Genomic DNA, 16,312 nt, shown 5'->3' with positions numbered 1-16,312 from the left:
CTTCTTACTCCGATGAGAGAAACGTAATAAATAAATATGCAAACACGTAAATACGAATTGTGGGTAATAAGTGATATGAAGAAAATAAGATGGTAAAGGGATGGGCAAGTAAAATGGTCAGGGAAGGTCTCCTAGGAGAAATGATCTCTGCAGTGAGGTCTGAATGATGAGAAAGAGGTAACTTCTCAGGTAAGAGAGCTCCAGATAGAGGGAGCAACAGGCGCAAAGCTGCTCGTAAAAAAAGTAGGAACCCGTGGGGAGTGTTCAAGAAACAAAGAGCAGGCCAGTGTGGCTGGAGCACAAAACAGAAGGAGGGGAGTGTGAGAGAGGTCAGTGTCAGGAAGGAGTCAGAACACTTGGGGGTGGTGCCTTCCCTATCTTACCCCTTGAATTCCACAGTACTGCTGATCCTTCAGACATACCATGCTCTTGCACCTACGGTTTTTGCCAATGATTTGCTCTTTCCACTTAGAAAACTACTCATCCTACAAGGCCTGGCTCAAGTGACTCTGTAAAACCCTCCCTCATTCCGCCTTCTAAGCTATTCAGTGCCCCCCTTCAGCTCCTTCATTACCAGGTACACAGCAGTTCTACTGGGCAGATGTCTATCAGCCTGCACCCTAACTATCTAAGTTCACATCTGCATCTCCCACTGGACTGGGAGCCTCCTGAAGACATAGTCTATTTACTTTCAGATTCTCACCCCCTTACCCAGACACCAAAGAAAATATTTGATAAATGAATGCTGCTACTAATGAGAACTATCAGACTGTGTTTGATAGAAATGAAATCTATGCATATATGATTCTCTGATGCGATTCTACACACAATAGCATCTACTGACACTTAAATCTGATTTTTAATCACTGATTCATCAAACGCTTACACAGCAATTTGTGCCAGGAGCTGGGGACATAGCTATGAAGAGAGGGATATGGCATCTTTGCCCCTATGAATATATTCTCTACCAGGGAAACCAAAGAAATACTCAATTACTCAGTTGCTTACTTACTACAGGAATAAGTCTTCTGAAGGAGAAATACAGACTGCCATGAGTATACTTAACAGAGAGACCTTGCCCAGTGCAAGGGTCAGGAAAGCCTTCTTTGAGAAATGACAGTAGAATTGAGCTCTGAAGGATCAGTAGGAACAAACAAGGAGGCGGAACCCTCCTGACAAAATATATTACATGTTCAAAGGTTCTCAAACAGGATGAAGCATGATGTGTTAAATGCTAGAATAGCTGAAGAACAGGGACGGGGAGAAGATCTCAAGAGGAAAGTGACATCATTAATTCAAAACATGGTAGAGGACAATCTAGAATAATGATCTCAAGAAGTGGCATATATTCCAATATTCATTTAGCAGTGATTTGGGTTTGTTTTACCTCTGTCAACAATAAAAGGAGAAATGGAGGAAAAACATCATTAGCAATATCATAAATGAGTTGCCTTAAACTTCTCTAACACATTCTGCCATTCTGAGGCTCTTAATATATTTGTGTCATAAGTAATTGGTAAGAACCATTAACACAAGTATCAGATACTACAATAAAAGATATATTTGGTGCTGTGGGAACACAGACTCACTTGTATACTTGTATTGAGACTGTAAACGCCTTGAGGGCTGGTGTTCTTACTCATTTTCACATTCTGCTCTGCAGCCAGCACAGTGCCTTACTCCCTGTAAGTCCTCGAACAGTTACTGAGTGAATCGCAGTTTGCTTGCATGACTCATAGTTTATGCTACTAATTGGCACACACCCTGATCTGAGGTTAGCTGGCAGAAGCCTCCCTGAGAGACACAGAGATTGAAGAAACAAAACAGCTCAGATACTTTAGAACAAAAGGAATTTAAACAACCAAAATGGAGGAGAAATCATTTTATTTTAAGATGCAGGCTAAACACACCACTGATTACATATATTGAAAAAAATTTTTTAACCCGAAGAATATGAAGAAAAAAACGAGGACCAAGTTTCCTAGCATCTAAAGGGAGGGGGAAAGAGAAAAAAAAAACAAAAACAAAGTCCAAAGTTTTAGACTTCCTAACAGCAACAACCGGGAAATAATGTTTGTCTGGTGAAGAGGACAGGACTACGGCCGTGACTGCAGAAGAAAACAGTGAGCGGGGGAGAGGAGGTGCTGGCCGGGACTGGAATGCACGGTACACGGTGCCAGGGTCCTGTGTGTCAGTCTTTCTCTAGAAAATGAGCAAGAAGTACTTCCTGCTGGCTCAGAGCCGTGCCCACTTCTGCGCCGTACCTCAGCTCTTTGTTGTGGAGCCCGTAGATCTGCCACCATTATGTGCTACAGTGGCTCACCAGGCCTCGGGGGCTTTATTTTAAGACTCCATTATTTTAAGGTAAAAAGAAGCACAAAGCCATGTGTGGGTGTTTGGGGGAAAATATCTAGTATTTCAGTTCCTACAAGCAAAGTTCCCAAAACTCGTGAAAGAATGCAAACATCTCAAAAAAGGACAGCCAAGGAAAAACTCACAATTAATTGTCTTAGGAAGAACTCTTACCCTTCCGCAGGGACGCCACCACCAGTAAGTGAAGTGAACAGTCTTAGAATCTGACTCTTCTATTTCTCCCAAAAGTAAGATATGGTCCTACTGCCACATAAAACTTTTGCTTCCTAACATTTTGACCTTCCTGTCATGAATGACCTGGTATCTAGGTTTTGATGAAAACAATCTCTGTGGCCAATGACCTAATCTCCAAATCCAATAAAACACGACACTTCCAGTCAGTTATTTCCCTAGGAACACTCCCTTGCCCCTACTTCCATACCACTTACTTCCCAGATTTCGTGTTCGTCCCATCATGCCAGCTTTTTGCTTTCTGACCCCGTTTAAGTTGGGAGGAGGGGTGAATATTCATTGTCCAAATCCTCAGTCTTCTTTTCTTCTATCTATATAATCCCTATCAGAGAACACCCATTTCTCCAGACTCTGTCAATAATTCTCAACTGGGAATGATTCTGCCCCCCAGGGGACACTGGGCAACGTCTGGAGATGTTTTTGGTTGTCAGAACTGGGGGAGTGGAGTGTACTGGTATCTGGTGGGCAGAGGCCGGGGATGCTGCAAACACCCTACAATGCCCAGGACAGCCCCCAACAAGGAGTCATCTGGCCCAACATGTCAACGGTGCCACTATTCAGAAACCCTGATCTACACAGACGACTGTAGTTCATTTATTCTTTCATCTGACAAATGTATCATCTATTTAAGACTTGCTGTGCCCAACACACTGGGTGGGAAGTTTGGGGAAGGCACAGGGGGGCTGTAGATGCAGGCAACCATGTGAGATACATCACACCTTGAAACAAAGAGCACCTTTCTAGAGGAAATGAGCCATGCCTTAGTTAAACCAGACAAACGTTCTAACCACCTCTGGGGTATCTCCACATTCACATGTCCCAAACCAAGTACTTGACCATATTCCCTTCTACCCACCCTCATCACCACCTAACTCACTTCTCCTCTAATGTTCTCTATAATTTCAATCATATCCCCCCAAACATCAAGGCCAGAAATATTGGTAAAGTTAAACTTCTTCCTCTTATCTAATACTGAAATAAAGGCCAAGACCTTGTGAATTCACCCGATTATGTTTCTTACACTTATCCCTACTGCATATATCTGCTACTTTTCTCCCCCACTGCCCCATGCTCAAGATGCCCTTCGGAGCCTAGTGCTTTGTAACAAAGAAACAAATATACAGTTTTGTGGTTGTTGTTGTTGTTATTGTCTTTAAAGAAACTCATGTTGGGTGCCTGGCTGGTTCAGTGCTCAAGTGTCTGCCTTCAGCTCAGGTCATGCATGATCCTGGAGTGCCAGGATCAAGCTCCACATTGGACTCCCTGCTCAGCGGGGAGTTTGCTTCTCCCTCTGTCCCTCACCCCATTCTCGTGCTCTGTCTCACTCTCTCTCTCTTTCAAATAAATAAATAAAATCTTAAAGAAAAGTTTAAAGAAACTCATGTTGAAGACAATATGGGTGTAGTGGAAAGAGCATGTTTGGGGTCAAAAAAGATAATTTGGAATCTTGGGTCTATTTATTAACTGAGTGGCCTTGAACCACTTACTTATTTCACTTAGCCCTGGTTTCTTTCTCTGTAAAAAAGACATAATACCTGAATAACAAGTTTGTTTGTTAGGATAACAGAACCTGAAATATCATAGATATTCACTATATGGTAGCCATTATATTATAATTGTGTTTATTCTACACATACCTCATACGCTGTAGGCACTTACTAAATTTGGAGTAGACTGAAAATATAAATCATAATTATAGAATTGTGTTCATGAAACTTTTTAGGCTCTCCTGAATCTTTTTCAATATAAGCTAATTTTTAAGATTTCAATCCATGCTTATTTGAAAAACTAACTCATGTCAAAAGAAAGGAATGGAGAATTTTAATGACAGCAACAATACTTTTTATTGTTATCATTTTATGTAAGTCAAGCCTAGATAATATGCAAGGAACGTATTTTAAAATGCCAGAAAGTAGCCCCACTTTCATCCCTCTTAACCAAGTAAAACTTCCATTAATTCACCAATTTAAAACTCTTCAAAAAGGTTTCACGGCAATGTAGCAATGTATTCACTGCGGTCTGAACCCAGCGACACAATGCTTATCACACAATGCACTTACTTGTTCCACGTAATAAAAGTTGCTCTCTGTGTTGAAATGCCAAGACCAACAACTTGATTCATCTCTATTCCTGCAGCTAAAAATAAAGATAGGTAAAACACATGTTTAAAAGCCAGTGAAGGTTTTCTTTACAATATTATAGTATGGGAAATAAATCATTCAATATAATCTTTAAGAAAAACATCTGGGTTTAGCATTTAGTAACATAACTGGAGCTAATAAAGGAAGCACTACTAAGATGATTTTGTAGTAATTTTTTACTTAAAGAGAAAAAGGTCATATTCTAATAATAACAGAATGGGCTTTTTGCTTTAAATGTTAAGAAAAAAGCAAACACTATTCAAAGTAAGTCGGATTGTATTTTCTTCTTGATAATACTAAAAGACTGATCTTAATTCAAGCAATGATCAACCTATGAAAATTAATAAAGGGCAACCTCTCTAAAATGCAGTCAGGGCCATACCACTGGGTCAATTACAGGAAGACCTATCAATTACAGACCCCAAGAGTAGAATCCTCTGCAGGAAAGAATTGGCAATTATAGTTCGTAACAGGAAAAGATGTACATTGCATCTCCTATAATAAATCTACTGCCCCAGCCAATGAAAAACCATCATTACCTCGAATTCTTGCTTTTCTCCAAGGGACTGTAGTTCAAAACAATCCTTCCCAACCTCTTGCTCCTTTTCCACAAAATAACATTCTTTTCCTTTGTTTGCTGGACTAGCCTATGGTTTTTGCCATAGCTTGCTTGTCCCAAATTGCTATTTCTGAATAAATCCCCCGTTGCCGGTATAACAATTTATTTTTAAGGTCACCACACCATAATAGAAGCTGGTTGATGCAATAAGGGAAAATTCCCAGGGAAAATAGTATAATTACTAAAGCTTAGATCTTATTTTCCTACAAACAGATGCAAAGATGCAAATAAAAACATGGTCTTTCTGGGGCGCCTGGGTGGCTCAGTTGGTTAAGCATCTGCCTTTGGTTCAGGTCATGATCCCAGGGTCCTCGCTATCTCTCTCTCTCTCTCTGTCAAATAAATAAACAAAATCTTTAAAAGAAAAAAAAACCATGGTCTTTCTGGTTCATAGTTCTTAAAATATAGCTACCCAAGTATTTTTTGTGGTATTCTTTTAGAAGAGCAATTTATCCCACTAGGAAAATCAGGGACAAATTTATTTGAGAACTGAGGAAGACACATCACTCCTACACAGTACACCCCTCAAAAATATTTAACCCGAATCTAATCATGGGGAAATGAATCCAGACAAACGCAAAATTCAGGACCGTCTAATAAACTGGTCTATACTTCTGAAAACTGTCAATGCCACGAATAACATACTCTAGATTAAAAGAAACTATAGACAGTTTGCTAAATGCAATGCCTCACCTTTGAATGGATTCTAATTGAAAAAAGCTATTAATAACTGAGATGAGAGGAATACTGAAGATTAAATATTAGACAATATTATTGTACTAATGTTAAATTTTCTCTGTGATATGTGCAGTGTGTTTATATAGGAGAATTCTCCTTTCCTTTGGAGATAATGATGAAGTATTTAGGGATAATAGGTTATGATGTCAAACCAACTCTTAAATGGGTCAAAAAAAAGAGTTTGTAAAGAATGTTAGAGGAAACACTGCTAAACATGTTTGAATTTGGGAAAAGGCATACAGGTGTTCCATGTACTATTCTTGCAGCTTTTTAAAATAAGTTTTGAAGTATATCAAACCAAAAAGGCAAGAAGGAGAAGCAACTGAGCCACAAAAACGAAGTAAAAGATCTTTTAGAATTCACATTTACAAGTCATCTTTGCCACATTCTTAAAGAAAGTTGCACAAAAAATGTCCCTAAAGAGCTAAGATTTCAGGCGTCTGGGTGGCTCAGTTGGTTAAGCATCTGCCTTCAGATCAGGTCCCCGCACTGGGCTCCTTGCTCAGAGGGGAGCCTGTCCCTCCTTCTGCCTCTGCTCCCCCTGCTTGTGCACACTCTCTCTCTGACAAAAAAAAAAAAAAAAAGAAAGTGCTAAGATTTCCCACCAGGGCTATGGCCAAGACAGTGCTTTGCATCAAGAGGCTACACAGAAATGAAGACAAAAACAAAAACTTGTTTAACAATAAAGGTAATTAGGGGCGCCTGGGTGGCTCAGTAGGTTAAGCATCTGCCTTTGGCTCAGGTTGCGAGCATGGAGCCCGGCAGGGAGCCTGCTTCTCCCTCTTCCTCTACTCCTCCCCCGTTTGTGCTCCCTCCCTCTCTCTCTTTCTCTCTCTCTTGAATGAGTAAATAAAATATTTTTTAAAAAGCAATAAAGGTAACACAGCTGTAAATTCCTGAGAGCAGGAACTGTGGGTTATAATTTTGTTTATAACCCTCTAGTATTTTGTACACAACAGGAAGTCAAATGAGCACTAGCTAGCCACAACCTGGAATGAAGAAGGAAAGTGAACCTTTATACTGTACTGAAAAAAGATTTCAACGAGAGGACAGAGAGAGTTGCTGATACTTTTCCTTGACAAAGTGGTTAACTATAAATCACAGATGTCTGCTGAAAAATACTGGGAAATTTTACCCATTAAAATACTATGTGTGTAACTATAACTTAGGAAACCCACAAAATTCAACAGAGTGAGGAAAACTCTTACTACAAACAAAATATACTTAATTATTTTTATTTTTGCAAGTCTAATTACCTTTAACAGATTCTTTTATTACAGTCACAAACTGAAGCCAGAGAACATCTGGATCAATTTCAACCCGGCCAGCTTGAGGATAAAGACTTTCCAGCTATTCGGAAAAAGAAAATTTAGTAAAAACAACATTAGATCAAGTCAATAACATCTGGGTCTTAAAATTTTTTTAATGGTTAAAATGATCAACAACACGATTTCATTTATTACCTAATTCATTTTTATTCTTAAAATGAAAATTATGAAATAAAAAGTTTTCTCTAGTTCATGAGTTTAGAGAAAATTTTAGCTTTCCTTATTTTATCTTTACTTTCCAAATTTTCTATAATGAAGATGTACTATTTTTTTAAGAAAAAAAATTTTTAAAAATTAAATAAAGCACCAAGTTCTGATTCAGACTCTGCTGGAGGAAGCACACTCCACCCTGTCTCTACCACTGAATGCCGAGATAAAACATGGACCGAAGGCACGTGAACTCTAAAAACTCTAAAAAGTCTACCATGGCAGGTAGATGGAGCAGGATAAGAATTCGAGTACTGGGGCACCTGGGTGGCTCAGTCATTAAGCGTCTGCCTTCGGCTCAGGGTGTGGTCCCGGGGTTCTGGGATGGAGCCCCACATCAGGCTCCTCCGCTATGAGCCTGCTTCTTCCTCTCCCACTCCCCCTGCTTGTGTTCCCTCTCTCGCTGGCTGTCTTTCTCTCTGTCAAATAAATAAATAAAATCTTTAAAAAAAAAAAAAGAATTCGAGTACTGCTAACTGGTGGTGAGTTTCCCATGTTTTTTTCTGATATTCCCTGGCCTAGACTCAAGGCAGTCCACAAAACCAGAAGTGGGTACCAGGATGAGAAGCTCTCATGTTTTGGCTAACACTCAGAGAGAATGGGAGAAGCCCCCCATATTTCTCCCCCCACCCCCAGCTTGCCTCCATACTTTTGTACCCAGGCTATCTTGTAGTAGTGGTTGTACCAGTAATCGCAAATACCTAAAATACTGAAGGAGGTAAAACTTTCTCTCCAACCAGAGGAGGTGCGGCTCAAAACCACCGTGGTTTTTTTCTCTCTGTGCTCCTGATGTGTAGCCCCAGCTGTGGGCATAGGAAGTGCCGGCAGAGAAGGGTAACGAAAGTTCCAGCTTTCTGGCAAGAGGAGCGAAAAGGGGAAGCTCAGGGAACCAAAAAACACCAGGACGATCTCAGAGAGGGAGGAGCTTGGGAAAGCTGTTGCGGAAAGTCGCATACGAATCCCAAAGCTTACCCCGAAGCTGTACATGTCTGAACGTAATCTAAACAGCATAGCAAAGATGTTAAGAACTAAGGGACAGACCCCTACCCAGGTGTCAGACTGGCTACTAGGTGGCACATTCACAGGGTAGATCCAAACAGAACTGCCAAGATTCTGGAAATGACAAACACTGAAACCAAAGTCCACAGAAGACTGGTAGAATTTGTAGCCTGAACCCAACTGCATTAATTGCCTGGTAAAAGAAAAATATCTACATTCATCATAGGATTTACACAAGACTCAGAGTCTTATAACACTATAGTCAAAATGTCCATGATATAATCTGAAATTACAAGGTATATGAAGAACTAGAAAAATCTCACCTCACATAGGAAAAGATAAGAGATACCAATGCCAAGATGACAGATATCTGATCAAGGCTTCACAAGCAGCAATTATAAAAACGTTCAAGAAGAAAGGGCAAATTCTTTTGAAACAAACGGCAAGATAAAAAGTTTCAGCCAAGAAATATAAGACAAAAAGAAAAACAAAATTTTTAGAATTGAAAAATATAATAATTAGGAGAATGGGAGAAATGGAAAGATGCTGATCAAGTGGTACAAACTTTCAGTTATAAGATGAATAAATTCTGGAGTCCTAACACACAGCATGGTGACTATAGTTAATTATAATGTACTGTACACTTGAAGTTTCCTAAGACAGCAGTTCTCAAGTGTCCTCAACGCGCGCGTGCGCGCACACACACACAAATAGTAACTATGTGAGGTAATAGGTATGTTAATTAGCTTAATGGTGGTAATCATTTCACACTGTGTATGTGTACCGAAACATCACACTGTACACCTTACCTATACACAACTTTTATTTGTCAATCATACCTCAATAAAGTTGGAAAAAATCAATTTACAAAGAAAAATATAATAATTAAAGAACATACTGGATAGGCTCAATAGTAGAATAAAGATAACAGAAGAAAGTCAGTAAACAAAAGATAGATCAATGGAAATTATCTTAAATAACAGAAAGAAAAAATACTGGAAAAAAAGAATGAATAAAGCCTCAGTGATCTATGAGAAAGGAGCAAAAGGTCTAGTATTTATTTCATCACAGTACCCAAAGAAGGAAAAAAAAAAAGAGTTCAGTGAAAAAAAAAATTGCTTCAGGCAAGTAATAGTGCTAAAAACTTTCCAAGTTCAGTGGAAGATTTAAAATCTATATATTCAAGAAACTTAGAAGACTCCTAAAAGGATAAGTCTAAAGCATTACACATTGAGATCCAGCATAATTAAAATGCTGAAAACCAAAAACTAAGGAAAAATCTTGAAAACAGCCACACATGTTACATATATAGGACATTGATTCTGTATGACTGCAGATTTCTCATCAGAGCCATGGAGGCCAGGAGGAAGTGGCTCAATATTTTTAAAGTGCTAAAGAAATGCCATCTATAATTGTCTATCAAAATCCCGGTAGGATTTTTTTGTAGATAAAGACATGATTCTAAAATTTATAGGAAAAAGCAAAAGAACTAAAATAACCAAAACAATGTTGACAAAGAATAAACTGGAGGAATCACACTACACAATTTTAAGACTTACTATAATGTTACATTAATCAAAACAGTGTGCGACTAGCATAAAAATAGAAAAATAGGGGGAGCCTGGGTGGCTCAGTCAGTTAAGCATCCAACTCTTGATTTTGGCTTAGGTCATGATCTCAGGGTCCTGAGATCCAGCCCCGCATTGGGCTCAGTGCTCAGTGCTCAGTGAACAGGCTGCTTGTCCCTCTCCCTCCCCCTACTTGTGTGCTCTCTCTCCCTCTCTAAAATAAATAAATAAATAAAATCTTTAAAAAAAAATAAACAGATAGATATCAATGGAACAGAGTCCAGAAACAGACTGACACAAATGTAGCTAATTCATTTTTGACAAGTGCATATTGATCACAGATCTAAATTTAAGACATAAAACTGTAAAATGTTTAGAAGAAAACATAGGGAAAAAAATCGTTGCGACGTGGGATTAGGTGAAGAGCTCTTAGACATGACACCAAAATTACCATTCATAAAAGAGAGAAATTGATAAATTGGACTTCATCAAAATTAAAAACATTTGCCCTGCAAAAGACACGGTTAAGAAAATGAAAAGACAAAGCACAGACTGATTTAAAATATCTGTAAATCACACATCCAACACAGCACTTACATTCAGAATATGTGAAATCTCAAAATTCAACAGTAAGAAAACAAACAACCCAATTAAAAAATGAGCAAGACTTGAACAGGTACTTCACCAAAGAAGATATATATGGATAGCAAATATGCACAGAGAAATATTCACCATCATTAAACAGTAGGGAAATGCAAATCAAAACCACCATGAGATACCACTACATCTATTAGAAGGCATAAAATAAAAAACACTAACAATTTCAAGTGTCAGTGAAGAACATATGGAACTCTTATACATTGCTGGTAGGAATGCAAAATGTTACGGCCACTCAAGAAAACCGTGGAAATTTTTTGTTACGCTAAACCTTCACTTACTATATATCACCGAACAATAACACTCCTAGGTATTTATTCTAGAGAAAAAGAAACTTAGGTTCACATTAAAATCTGTACACAAATGTTTATAGCAGCCCTAGTCACAATCACCGGAAACATGGATACAACCCAAATGTACTTCAAATGGTGAATGAATGTGGCACATTCGTCTAATGGATTACTACTAAAGAGGAATGAACTACTGATATACATAATATGGACAAATCTCAAAGGCATTATGCCGCAAAAAGCCAGTCTGCAAAGGCTACTGACTGTATCGTTCCACTTATAGGACATTCTCAAAAAGACAAAACTATGGACATGGAAAACTGATCAGTGTTAGGTGTGGGAAGAGTAACACTACAAAGGGCTAGCACGAGGGAGTTTTCCTACATGGGCTAAAAATCACAGAACTTATTCACCAAAAAGGCAATTTTACTGTACGTTAATTTAAAACATAAAATAAAAAGAAGCCATGGCTTCAGTTTAACAAGATGGCTTAAACCTACATATCTTATCTTCAAGTCCTCTCAAGATTCCATTAAAATAAGAACATTAAAAAGGTTTATGCAGAAAGACAATGCTAAGAGAGCAAACAGGGTCAGACCAGGTTTTAACAAATGTTTTTAATGTGAACAGTGAGTTGGTTGGTGGCACATGGCTAAACAGAGGAGAAACCTGATACTTCACTCCCTGCTCAGATGACACCACGTCTTTGCTCAAGCCCTGGCAGAGATTCTATGGTAAAGCCCTGAAAGTTAGAGGCATCTCCAAAGATTGGGATGCCAGATGGGGCTGAACGCAAGACTGGTTCAAAGTCTTTATAACGATCCCCAATCCAGTCCTCCAGATAGATCACTGTCCCTCCCTAACCAGGCAGAAGGTAAAAGGTTTACTCTCCAAAGGGACTGAACCAGAGAGTGCTTTTTTTGCAAATACCAGATACAGCTGAGTAGGGTAAGACTACTGAGTGTTATTGAAAATAGGTACAACGGAAGACCAACCAAAGATCTAACATGTAAGAAAAGATCAAAATAAAGAAAGCAAAGGAATGCTGAGAAACAGCGACTATGGGGGGGAGCATGAGGGTGACAAGCTCTGACATGAAGAGAATCTACTACTCCCTGGTGAGTTCTCAGATATAGACTTAAAATCTATTCCCCTTCTATAAATAATATTTGTATTTTCTATGCAAGACTTTCATGACCACAGATGAGTGCCTCAACTGCAATAAACACTTCCTCATCCCAAAAAAACTCAATGTGGATATCATTGCATCAAAACTACAACCCTTTAGACTTGAAGGTGGCACTCCAGGGTCAGTCCCCCCATTCCCCCCACTATCCCCAGACATGTCACGATAGTGAAATCTCCTGTCTGGAAGGAAGACCAAACCGATATTAGACAAGAGGATAACCAAAGCTAAGAAGGTGATTTGTTTTGCTGATTACAAACAAAACAAAAGACAATAGGGGCGCCTGGGTGGCACAGTTGTTAAGCGTCTGCCTTCGGCTCAGGGCGTGATCCCAGCGTTCAGGGATCGAGCCCCAAATCAGGCTCCTCCGCTAGGAGCCTGCTTTTTCCTCTCCCACTCCCCCTGCTTGTGTTCCCTCTCTCGCTGGCTGTCTCTCTCTGTCAAATAAATAAATAAAATCTGAACAACAACAAAAAAAAGACAACAAATAACCAGAATTTTTCAAGACTGTCTGGAAGGGTACACAGTAGTACAGATTATACTGTTTTCTTTGGACTGGTCTTTCTGTCCTGTTCTTCCAACCAAGATGTTATTATCCTTCATCGTTTCTTATATAGCATGACGTTCCAATAGGGAACATGATAAACTTTCTCCTTAAAACTAGAAACATCAAATACTGACATGTGGATTTTCAAATATGAATACTATTCTAGTATATGACACCAATATTTAAGAATCTATACAAAGATTTTTTAAAAATAGGAATTATAAAAAATCTAATAAAATACACAAATTATAGAAAAAGCCTAAAAATGTATCTCTGCTGTTAAAATATGAATACCACAAGAAATAAAACTGGTCTCCTGAGAGGCCTAGTACTAGCTTCCTAACATAAAGGTTCATGTTTGGGATTTCAATTTTAATTAAAAGTCTATTATGTTCTTATCTGTAAGGATGATCTCTTCACTTTTTCTTTCTCTGTCTCTCTTCTAAGCTATTTACATGGCAGTATCAGTCAAATCCTATACTAAGAGGTTTTGGGTTTCTATTATATATAGCCTTATCATCATATTAGCAGAGGCGTGATTTTCGCTTGAGAAAATAAACAAAAGTTCTGTGTCCAATCCCGTCTCATGAAGCAAATCGAAATTCCTAATACTTTGATTAAATGCAAGTCAGTGATTTCTTCTGTACCCATGAGGTAATAAACTAGGTGCTAAGTAGCAATGCAGGCCAACAAGAGCCTTTTTCTCAAAGAACTCCACCTATCTGAAGTCAATGACCAATTTCCGATTGTTCTTTGCTAATTTCTTTTTTTTTTTTTAAGATTTTATTTATTTATGTGACAGAGAGACAGCCAGTGAGAGAGGGAACACAGCAGGCGAGTGAGAGAGGAAGAAGCAGGCTCCCAGCAGAGGAGCCCGATGTGGGACTCGATCCCAGAACGCCGGGATCACGCCCTGAGCCGAAGGCAGACGCTTTAACGACTGCGCTACCCAGGCGCCCCTCTTTTCTAATTTCTAATTTGTTATGAACCAACAATTTTTAAGACACAATTAAAATAATTTTCTAGGAAAAAATCACATACAAAATAAAATCCCAAACGTTTCATTATTAAGATCAACAGACATCAAACTACTCTAAGAAACTGCTCTACAAGTTTCTAAACCTTAATTTCTTCATCTCTACCCCAGGTGCCCAGGAGCTACACTTTAAGAAGCACTGTATATGGGACACCTGGGTGGCTCAGTCCGTTAAGCATCTGCCTTTGGCTCAGGTCATGATCCTGGGGTCCTGGCATGGAGTCCCATGCCGGGCTCCTTGCTCAGCAGGGAGGCTGCTTCTCCCTCTGCCTGCTCTGCCTGCTGTTCCCCGTGCTTGTGCTCTCTCTGACAAATAAATAAAATCTTAAAAAAAAAGAAGCACTGCTATGAACTCTTACCACAGTTGAAGAGCCATCGCTATAAACTCCTTAATCTAAGTGTTTCATCCTTTGAGGGCAGGGACTTTTTGTACTTTTACTAACTCATATGTCTTTCCAGACACTTCATGGTTGAGAGTCTGAGCAAACCATTCTAGTCCGCTACTCACAGCAATTTTGATTCATCTTTTAGATTCCTACCTCATTTCCAAAAAACTAACCATTTGCCCCAAATTACACAGCAACTGAAACTTTGTATTTTCTGACAATCCATGTCTCCCTTTGGTTGCAAATATTTCAATTAAAAAAAAAAATCACTGCTTAAAACAAAAGTACTTTGTGTCTAGAATTATGAGGAAGACTGTGTGAAAAGTATCATCGTGTTGTGATAACGACTCATAAAAAGATAAGACGCACACAGTCGCTGAAGGACAGTGTTCTTTCAGGTTGGGGGAGGGATGGTGTGTGCAGGGTGGGTGAGCAGTGTTTCTGCACAGGTAGCCAGAGAAGGGCCCAGAGAGCTGCTTAGTTCCATCCAGCTCACTGCTCTGGTCCAGAAACCAGAATGAAATGAAACTCCCCTTTCTCAAAGCAGTCACTTGGCTAGATCTGCCCCTGGGCAACTGCTACGGTTGAAAAACACTTTTAAGGGGTTGGAAAAAAGGGTGAGAACTGAGCAAACGGTTGAGTCCGGTGCTGCTGGGAATGGTTTAGGTAACCAATGGCTCCTAACACTGCTAACATAAAAAGATGTTGATACTGGAAAGAAGGGTAAAAACACCATATTCAATCAACATTATTTTTGGTGCGCTCGCAGAAATCAACACTTCATTAAAACAAGAACAGAAGAGCATGAATCTCTTGGTTACTTTACTAATAACAAGTAAGGATTTGGTAGGTTTCTCAAACCAGAAAAATGTATTTTTATCAATGCTCAAAGTGGAAAAGAGAAAGGTAATGACAATACAGCCTTCAAAACTTGTCCAATTCCTCCCATATCCATGAAAATCAGTTACGCTCAGGTGAGGAACCAGCACTCTGCGAAGCAGTTAATAATGATAACAACTGAAGACTGGACAATAAATTCTATCAAGATCCGAAAAATTTAAATGTAAATAAAGACGCGGTTGGAAGTCTATCGAGGAAGTGGGAAAAACCTAGCAAGTCACAAAGCACCTTCTGGTTGGATAAGGGCGGCGTGCTCTGCCCTGCCCTGGGAGTCTCCGAAGTCCCACCCAGGAAAGGCGAATCCCGAGGTGCTAGAAGCGAGCGAAGGACCCCTGGTCACAAACCGGGCCCCTCCTGCCCTCAGCCGGGACAAGAAAGGCGCGCATGTTTCAGCCCTGCCGGGGGAGGTAATTCACTGATCTGGCCGCTCCCCGCCCGCCGATCAGGACCGAGGGCCCGCTGGTGTTGCAGGTGGCTGCATGCTGGCCGCAAGCCGCGGACCCGCCCGCTCGCCTCCCCGCGACTAGATCCCGGGTGCTCTGTGCGACCCTGACCCACGGCCCGCTCCCCGGTCACCTTCTGCGCGCTGGAGCCGCAGATCCGCGTCGCGTGGTCATAGACGTGGCAGCGGATCACTGAGCTGCCCACGTCCAGCCCCAACACGAAGCCCGCGGGAGACGCGCCCGCCGTGCTCTGCTCCTGGACCGCGCGCACCCCCGACATTCCGAGCCCGCAAGCCTCTCCGCAACAACCGCCTGCCGAGAGGGCGCGTCTATAAAGGCCCGCACCTCAGGAGCCGAGCGCGCCCCGCGGGGCCGCCGCCCCCGGCCCGCCCCTCCGCTAGATCCGGCCAGCGGCCCCGCCCCTGTCGCGGGGCCCGCCCCGACGCCGTGACGTCACGGCTGCGCAGAAATCCTTTCCCGGCGCGCTGGGAGTTGGCGGCCGCGTGGGGAGCTTGGAGGTGAGCGAGTTCCCAGAGGCGGTGCCTGTGTTTCTTTTAGTCATAGTGACATTTATGAATATCTACTAAGAAAAATAAAGTGACCTGAAGATAAATTAGAAATGCATCCTAAAGTATATATTAATAAACAGAGTCCCCCCCCCCC

The 16,312-nt window shown here is 40.6% G+C and overlaps 1 protein-coding gene across 3 annotated transcripts in view; it reads right to left on the bottom strand.

The window, feature by feature from the left end:
• GK5 (glycerol kinase 5) overlaps window positions 1-16,070 on the bottom strand; it is a 77,942-nt gene extending 61,872 nt beyond the window's left edge. For all 3 annotated transcript variants that reach the window (XM_040636718.1, XM_040636717.1, XM_040636720.1), the window contains exons 1-3: window positions 15,783-16,070; window positions 7,359-7,452; window positions 4,665-4,740 (exon numbers count right to left, since the gene is read on the bottom strand). In XM_040636718.1, coding sequence (XP_040492652.1) covers window positions 4,665-4,740; window positions 7,359-7,452; window positions 15,783-15,929 — 317 coding nt within the window. In that variant the 5' untranslated portion in view covers window positions 15,930-16,070. The remainder of the gene's footprint in view (window positions 1-4,664; window positions 4,741-7,358; window positions 7,453-15,782) is intronic.
• Window positions 16,071-16,312: the final 242 nt, after the last annotated feature.

This window comes from Ursus maritimus, unplaced genomic scaffold, assembly GCF_017311325.1.
Source record: "Ursus maritimus isolate PB19 unplaced genomic scaffold, ASM1731132v1 scaffold_20, whole genome shotgun sequence".
Classification (NCBI taxonomy): Eukaryota; Metazoa; Chordata; class Mammalia; order Carnivora; family Ursidae; genus Ursus; species Ursus maritimus.
Note: the sequence above shows the minus strand (reverse complement) of the source record. Positions and strands in the feature narration are given on the sequence as shown.